General features: G+C 37.8%; 1 protein-coding gene across 1 annotated transcript; it reads left to right on the forward strand.

Moving 5' to 3' along the window:
• Positions 1-250: 250 nt before the first annotated feature.
• On the forward strand, positions 251-2886 carry LOC129577007 (protein yellow). The gene is made up of 3 exons (XM_055463352.1): positions 251-544; positions 1435-2296; positions 2470-2886. The coding sequence occupies exons 2-3, from the start codon at positions 1435-1437 to the stop codon at positions 2766-2768; spliced, it is 1161 nt and encodes a 386-aa protein (XP_055319327.1). The 5' UTR covers positions 251-544; the 3' UTR covers positions 2769-2886.
• The last annotated feature ends 5888 nt before the right edge of the window (positions 2887-8774 follow it).

Genomic DNA, 8774 nt, shown 5'->3' on the forward strand with positions numbered 1-8774 from the left:
ATTTGGAGCTGAGCATGGCTGTTGCACACTCCAAACACATGCACAAACTCGAATATGAGTGTACTTGAGCGCATATTTTCGAGACTTCTACGTATTTTATTTGTATAAATTTTATTGTTGATGCTAAAACAAAACGGTGTTTTCATTTGTTTTATATTTTTCCCTACTTGAATTCATCAACATCATGCTAGAAAAAGAACGAAATGAAACTAAATATAAAATCAACCGTCAAAGTATACTCGTTTGATATTGCCGTGGCAAAAATTGAGCGCAACGTACACAGTTTGCTGAGTTGCTGCCACATACTCTCGACACATTCCTCTTCTTCATCGTCATCATCATCTCTTTGCTATTGAAAAATCAGTGTTCAGTTTTCATTTCGGTTTGTAGTTTTATTTTTGGAATTGTGAACGCTTGATTTGAATGTAGTTCGCGCGTTTGCATTTTGTTGAACATCGACAACCGAGCGAGTGAGAAAGAGAGAGGGAGAGACGAAGAGGAAGAAACTCCTGAAATAAAAATAACAACTGGAACAATAATAAAGGTAATAAATTGGTAAGAAAGTTTTCGCTATTTTCATTTTGCAAGCAATACCGTTGATTTTGCCATCATGTTGTTCTTTCCGCATTTTGAATGAAAATTATGTGGAAAAATATGCACAAATCCATGTGTTTTGAATTGTGGTTTTGCTGGAATAACGGAAATGTGTGGAATATTATTTCGAGCTCAGATGCTGCAAAAGCGGAGATAGAGAGCGAGAGCGTGCGCGGATGATTGAGCGTGCAAAAGAGACCATGAGAACGAGAGTACGATTGAATTAATTAATCCATATCATAACGAAGGACGATAAATGAAATCTAGAGCAAAGTGAAAAGTGTTTTTAATTGTTTTCACTTAACAAATGCATACGAAAATTATTTGCTAATTAAGGTTTCAGGGACACGCAAATAAACACCGCATAAAATTCAGGTTTCGTTGTGCAAAAACATACACATCTACAGCAAAAAACCCACAACTTTTGCTTCGTTTCTCACATTCAGTGCTACAGAAATCTGATTCAGTCCATCCAATTAATGACCATTTGCATTAGAATCGTGCGTACCATTCTCTCGCTCTCGCTCTCGCTCTCAATGTTGTGCCACAAGTTTTCTCAATGGTATGTCGGATGACATATGAATTTGTGCTTCGATGAAATTGCTCGCATTTATCATTCGAACAAAAAAAAGACACACATTTCAATTAACGTGTTGTGTTTTCCATTTTCCGAATTGATAAGAATTATTCAAGTTCCATACTTGGATACTTGGTAATAATAACAACTCGGTATACATTTGAAATTGGTTTTCTCTACATCATTTCTCTCTCTCTCTCTCTCTCTCTCTCTCTCTTTGTCTTGTTCTCTCTCTTTCTCTCTCTCTCTCTCTTTCAAAATAGATGATGCACCAGTGCTTAGCTTTCGTTGTGACAATTTTAATTGGACAGTGCTTGTGTGTGGTGCCAACGCAATATGGTGCTGTACCAATCAAGCATCCGGAAGAGCGTCCGACTGAACCGTGTGTCGAATGGACCGGTGGCACATTTGAATGGCCTTGTGCCCAAACCAAATCATTGTACAAAAGTAGCGGCAAGTATATTAGTAAAAATGTGATTGCAACGAGAGCCCAAATCGTTGGCGATAACGTGTATGTGGCATTGCCACGATACAAGAGCGGAGTTCCAGCCACACTATCGCGCACACAATTCCGAAAGGGCTCATGTGCTGCAACACTATCACCGTTCCCATGTTGGAGCATGCAGGAGGAAGGCAATTGTCAAGCATTGCAATCAGTTGTCGATATTGTGGCCGATCGTAATAACATTTTGTGGGCATTGGATGTTGGTGTGGTATCGACGTTAGAGACACCAGTGCGACGTTGTCCACCAAAAGTGGTAGCAATCAGTACAAAAACGGGCAAAGTTTTGAAAACTATTTCGTTGGAGAAATTGGTTGCGCCCACATCACGTTTACAATATTTGACCGTTGACTATAAATCGGAAAATCGTTGTTTCATTTACATAAGCGATGCCGCACAACGATCGATTCTCGTGTATGATGTGCAAGCTTCACGTGGTTTTCGCGTTGTTCTACCAAAAGTTGTCACCAATGGTTGCCCAAAACGTGATGTTCTCTATTTAGCACTCATCAACCGTACCAATGGCACTTCATCGCTCTATTTCACCTACTTAAGCTCAAAACAATTATTTGTCATCAGTACGGAGTACCTACGAAATGGTAACATCCAAGGACGTATCACTGGTAAGTAAACAGTTGGTTTTGTGTGTGTGTGTGTGCTCAATCTTCTCTTTGTTGGAGCTGACAATCATTTCAACAAAAAAAAAACCGAAATACGATATAATGCGTTTATTCTCTATTTTCCCCGCTCGTGCGCTCTTCTCTCTTTTTTTTGCAAATCAATGCTGATTCTGCAGAAGTGGGCAACAAACCAAGCAAACAAGTTATCATTGGAACAGACAATGGAGCAGCACTGTTCTTCCGTTACGAAGGACAATCCGAAGTATATCGATGGGATACCAACACCAAATTTAATGAGACCAATTTCAAAGTTGTTTATCGCTGTCAAACATGCCAGCTGGCAACACATGCCCTGGCCGATTACAATAACAAACGGATGCGAGTCCTCGAAAGTAACTTTCCCGATTTTCTACAAAATACCGTCGGATGCGGAGCAATCCAACAGTTGTCTATCATGCAAGGATGCTGGTCTTGATTCACACGATTTTTGAATATTTTCCCTTTTTTTATTCCCTATTTATATAAGTGTGATATAGATTTGTATTCTTGCTTTGTTAAATACACGTATTTATGAAATGATAATCCGAAAAAAAGTCTCTCATTTACGTAATTTTTTTTGACTTCAGTTTTGCAGTCTCCAGTACCAACGTATTTTAACATGGTTTTCAGGCAACGAATATTCATCCCTTTCAATGTTTTTAACACGGTTGAAAAGTTAAATTGAAAACTCGAAAATCTGCTGACCTTTAATTTACCTGAACTTCATAATCTGCGCTCATTTCACGCATAGCAACGCAATGGAACCAAATAAATGTGGGATATAAATCAGAATGCGGTCAAAAGTGAAGCGAACAGTTTTTAGCGGTTTTAAGTGAGTATCAGGGGATGGGGGGAGGCAAATGGAATTCGAATAAATTATCTTTGCGCAGATTTTGTGAGCATATTTCATTACATTTACAGTCTTGAAACTTCTTAATAAATTACACAGTGACTTGATTTTCGTTTTCCAGCACATTTCAGCTGAATGTTTGCATTGTTTCCGTTTTAGCTTTTCAGCCTATTGAAACGCACTCACGGAATAATGGAGAGCCGGAAGATAAGTGAGTGCGTGTGTGTGTGTGAGAGAGAGAGAGAATGAGAGAGAGAGAGAGAATGAGAGTGATAAGGAGAGCTAACCGTTGAGTTTATTTTCATATTCAGCCAGAAATATAGGTTGATGGAGCCAAAATAGAGAAGGAAAAAAGAAGTGAACGACTCTCTTTCTCTGGACGAGCAATATGCAAATTGAATGAAATTCTTTTGATTATGAAATATTTTTGAGATTGAGATTTAATTATGCTATTCTGTTTTCGATGGTCGATGAAATCCAATGCGCGCACTTTGCCAACAAAATCGGCGTGTGTATATGTTGCTTTTTTGCGTCCGTTTTTTTTCTTTGGGAAAACTGTGTGTGTGTTTTAGTTCATTTTGTTTGGGCACTCCTCCGTAAAAATGCTATCTCACTCTCACTTTCATCTCATGCACACAAACTGCTATTATTATTATATTTGCATTATGGATGGAATCAAAACAAATTGGATGGTATGCTCCACTTAATGAAAACGACTCTCTCCCATTCAAAAATGATGGCACGTTTTGTCTTCGTTTTTTTTCTCTCTTCTGAATAGCAGCAAAAAAATATAAAATACGCAAAAGTGGAATTATATGCATAGAATGAAATAAAAAACAACAAACTGAATATGTGGCTCCCCATTTCCCTAGGCATATGCAATAAATAACAATATTTTCATTTTCAATACGTCTTCGATTAGCTTTTGTTTGTTTTTATCTCGATAACTGTTTGTAATGGTCTTATGTCTGGCAGAGACACATGTATTGTTTTTTTTGTTCGTTCTAGAGCCCATTTTACCGAATTTGATGGATCGAAAAGCACTCAATCGATTGAGGCCAACAAAATATCCACCAAACGTATGTAGTGTAAAAAAAAAACAAAACAAACCAAAACCAAAACCAAATCGACAGAAAAAAAAAATCATCGGCATTCCGATTGTTTGTCCGATTATTTGTGATGACATTGGAAAACCACAGGAATGGTCTGCTGCCTAATAGAAAATCTGTAGAAATAATCTTGTCAAATTATTTTCAGTCTGCGTCAACTCTTTTTTCTCTCTCCCTTCGCCGGGCGAATTGAATCTTTGTCGATCGAAAAATGTCGCTGATTACATTTCATATTGTCATCTTTTAAGCCAACCGAGTCTCGAATTCTCGACATTGATTCAAATGATAGAGCTAGTAAGACAATGACATGGCGTGCGCGCGATATCGATCGCAACCAAAAAGAACAGAAAAAAGAAACCCAAAGAAATTGAAACAAATCATTTGTATAAAGTGACTAAAAGGCGTAACCGGCTCTCCGTAGGTGGTACAGACACAATCGAAACCACTTTGACTCGCAACTGCCAGAGAGAAAAGAGACGACAACACACAAACAAACAGATAAACAAACAACCCGCCGATGCTATCAAGATACACCAAGTGGTAATCAATTTTTTTCCACGCTCCTTCATTCCCGTTCATTCAAACTTGATCTATTGTTCGAAATAATATTGATATATTTTTCCCATGTGCCAAATTTGAATTGATTCATGTCGCCCTTCATCTATCTCATCGATTGCCATCAAAGTTGCAAAACTTCTGCCAGTGACATGATTCATTCATTCGATGCCTAGCGACAAAGCATATAAATGTATATTAACAAACTGTTTGTGTGTGTGTATGCTACGGAAAAGCACAACTGGCTTAGGCTCAGCGCATCCGATGAAAAAAAAAACGAAAATATTTTCGAATTCACACAATTTTTGTTGTATCGTTTGTTGTTGAATCCAAATCAAATAAAACGAATCGAAATGGGATGGAAATAGAATAGAATGAATCTTGCGCTCGCTCGCTCGCTTCGATTTGACGAAGAGACAGAATTTCGTTTGGATGTGTATACGAACAGCGCAAACACATCCAGGAAATGAATTGTGCGTACAAAATGAAAATTGTAATGAATATTTATGTGCAAATGTTCCAAATTTTACCTGCGATTTTGGTATAACAGCCAAATTTACGTTTTTCAGATCTTCAGCAGTTTTTTTTTCTTCTCTCTTTTCGTTCACTTCCTTCTTCATCTCTTTTTTATTCTTTGAAATGCTTTTTTTCCGCCGCCGTCAGCACAGCAATTGTCGGTGTGTATATGTGATGTTTTTCATTTACAATGTCATCCGATGATAACCATTTCTGAACAAATTTTCATATTTCACAAAAGCATTACGTTATCACTACACCATCAAAATCGGAACTGGTGTATCTCTGTAACGGTTGTTTTGATCCCGGTTTGGTTTCTTTCCCGTCTGCATTTTTAAAGAGAGATAGACACTTTGTGAATGTGCGCCATTTTTCAGACATATTTTTTCTTCGTTGTTGTTATTGTTGTTATTGTAAAATTTTCTCTCACCTTTTGGCTGCCAAAATGCCAAATGAACAGCAACTTTGAATCCTTTTGAGATTTGCTGAAGTGGCAATAAATCGCAATTTTTTCGTTTTCATATACCTATCGAACGCATCGAGACAAACGATGGAATGAAAAATCGAAAGCATCGAATTGACATAAATATTGCTTGATGAACTGATAATAACTGGTTTGAAATATGTTTTAGTGTGTATGATGTATTGCAAGCAATAGATGTGTATATTGTATAACGACATCGATTCTCGGCTGGTTTGATGTATTGTGTAACATGTGTGTAACATTCATCCATATTGAAAAATTCGGACACTTTCTTCATTCTTGTCACACAGAGCACACACTCACACACACACACGGAAGTTTGAAGATACACACTGAACTCCAGCTCTGTCTACCTCTGTTGCTCTCTGTTTCTCGTCAACGTATTTCTATGTTTCGGAAACACAAATTACGAAAATAGAGTGGAAACCGTTCAATGGTATTGCTTGATGTCTTTTCACTGTGTTGAGCAATAGAAAGCGGCAATGGGAAATTCGTTTAGTTATTAAGATGATGATAATGGATGGGTATCGACACCAGTTCTTAAGTGATTCCTAATTAGCTATAAAACTTTGAAGACATCAAATCTAAACGACTGTCTAAACGTACGAATGATACCTTGGATAATTTCCAGTGTCATTAGATTTGGTAGAATGTTTGTAACAAAACGGGTTATACTTTCGTCGAGCGTGTGCCAATGATGCCCAAGACGGCTATGAAAAACACATACATTGAGTTGAACCGATGACACCAACGACACCGATGACTCTTTTGAATCCGGAGTGCATATTTAAATTTTCGCCAACCAAGCGTCAAAATCACGGTTCATTCGGCTTTGAGAGAAGTTCGGAATGGTAAACATTGTTTACTAAACAAGTAGGAATTGTGAATGCCGTGCGCAACCAATAATTCTACGAACTAGAACATTTTCAGGGAATAAATTAGGTGTCAGAAGGAGAGAACGAAAAGACATATGAACCCGTGAGCATAAAAACGACTTATTAAACAATCGCCGAACAAAACGATACAAGAAAAAACTACCAAACAAAACACACGTTAAAAACGTAACACAGCAGGACGGTACCGTTCAAAACGAAACTCCGCTGTGCTACACATTACCGCTGTGGTACGTTTTGTTCGGTAGTTTTTTCTTGTATCGTTTTGTTCGGCGATTGTTTAATAAGTCGTTTTTATGCTCACGGGTTCATATGTCGATGGTGTAGGATGGCGTGTGTAAGTGTGTGTGTGTGCGCGTGGAGGGAATCGAACTTTGCCATGAAATGAATCTCATCAATATGGTGTACGCAGCATGTTGATAAGATGTAAACGAAAACGAAGGAAGACGACGACGATGACGACGAAGAAAGAAGATAAAAACGGCAACATCAACAGCAGAATGAAAATCGGTATTCAAATGTTTGCACGTGGATCTGTTTTTGATTTGGTCGTCGCTTATTCATTCGCCCCAGTCCCGGACACAAATAATTCATATTACCGATACGGTTTATCTTGATTTAGTGTTCACTTTCGGCAATTTCCTGCCAAGATAAAAGCGCGCAAAAAACTACTGTGGCCGAAAGAAGAGACAACAACAACAACATCGACGACAAACACGAAGACGAAGAAAAAAGACTTCGATGGAGAAAAAAACCCAGTGGCAGGAATAAATTGTGAAAATCTTTTAATGATTTCGTTACCATTTCTTTTTATCAATTTTTATCTCTTGTCGGTTAATATGCAGTTTTGTGGAGTATATTTGTTAAGAATTCACAGTTCTACAGCCTTGAACCAAACGTAGCCACATTCTCGTTCATCTGGCAACGCCAATTACTTCCTCAAGTAGAAAACTTTTAATAGAGATTATTTATCATTAATTCCCGTCAGCATCACCTGTGCAAAAGAAGGCAGACTAAAAAAAGCGCAGACGAGAAAATGGCCCGACCCAAGTGGCTTGCAAATTGTCAAATGTGCTCATTCTCTCTGTGTGTATGGTGCTGTTTTCTGCCGCATTAAACATGGATTCGACTATTCCATGCATATGTTACGTCTGTATTTCACCAAATGCATACTAATTTGCAAGATCTCAATAAATTTTGATAAACGAAAAGAAAACAAAAGGCGAATGAAAATGAGTGCGCAAACTGTGGCTATGAGCCACATTCATTCAATCTCTGACTCTTCTACTTATTTATATTCGTCTTGTGGTGCTTCATAGAGCTTCACCATCTTACCGAGTTTCGCTGAAAAATCTATCCAAACTTGAATCTGTCTCTCGTTCTGTTTTCCGACAGTTCGGAATATGAAACAGGAATAAACGCGATTCGAGCAGCGAATGGATTCAGGTAAACCATAAACGAACAAAATAACCGCTACAAATGTTCGTAGCATTCTCACTGCATTAGCGGAAATGGAACCGGGAATAAACATTGAAAAAATAACAATAGAAAAACTTTTACATTATTATCGCTGCGATTGTCTGCTTATTACAGTGATATACAGTATTAAAGCATCGTAGCATGGAGCAATCGCATTCGATGCGCATTCCACAATAGACCAATTCATATTCGCTGTTATGCATTCATTTGACGATTTTATTTGAGTGCAAACATTCATTTGGTAAGATATTAATGGGCGTTTTGTTCACTCAATTGAAATGCTTGTGCTCGATATCACTGCAAATATCCGTATGTTCCGTATTCTGCTATTGTCCGATTTTGGTGTCAGTAAATCGTAGGGTATACATTTTAGATAGCAATGCATCATCTCTCTATGTATCTCTCTGACGTTGGTGAGATCCATTTGAATGCTGAGCACTGAAGTTGACAATTTCCAATTGATAGAACAAGTGCTTTGCGGATTTCATTCATTTTATTTGCATTTATCACAGAAAATGAGAATACCTACACACCCAACGTACAATAATAGTTTTTT

The sequence above is a fragment of the Sitodiplosis mosellana genome, unplaced genomic scaffold, assembly GCF_009176505.1.
Source record: "Sitodiplosis mosellana isolate CC-2019 unplaced genomic scaffold, AAFC_SMos_1.0 Smas_scaffold_6197, whole genome shotgun sequence".
In the NCBI taxonomy this organism is placed as follows: Eukaryota; Metazoa; Arthropoda; class Insecta; order Diptera; family Cecidomyiidae; genus Sitodiplosis; species Sitodiplosis mosellana.

Bases quoted from the DNA above. Each gene is read 5' to 3' on its own strand.
- LOC129577007 (XM_055463352.1), top strand. From the start codon at position 1,435: ATGATGCACCAGTGCTTAGCTTTCGTTGTGACAATTTTAATTGGACAG. The intron at 2,297-2,469 runs GTAAGTAAACAG...CTGATTCTGCAG, and splicing joins CATCCAAGGACGTATCACTG to AAGTGGGCAACAAACCAAGC.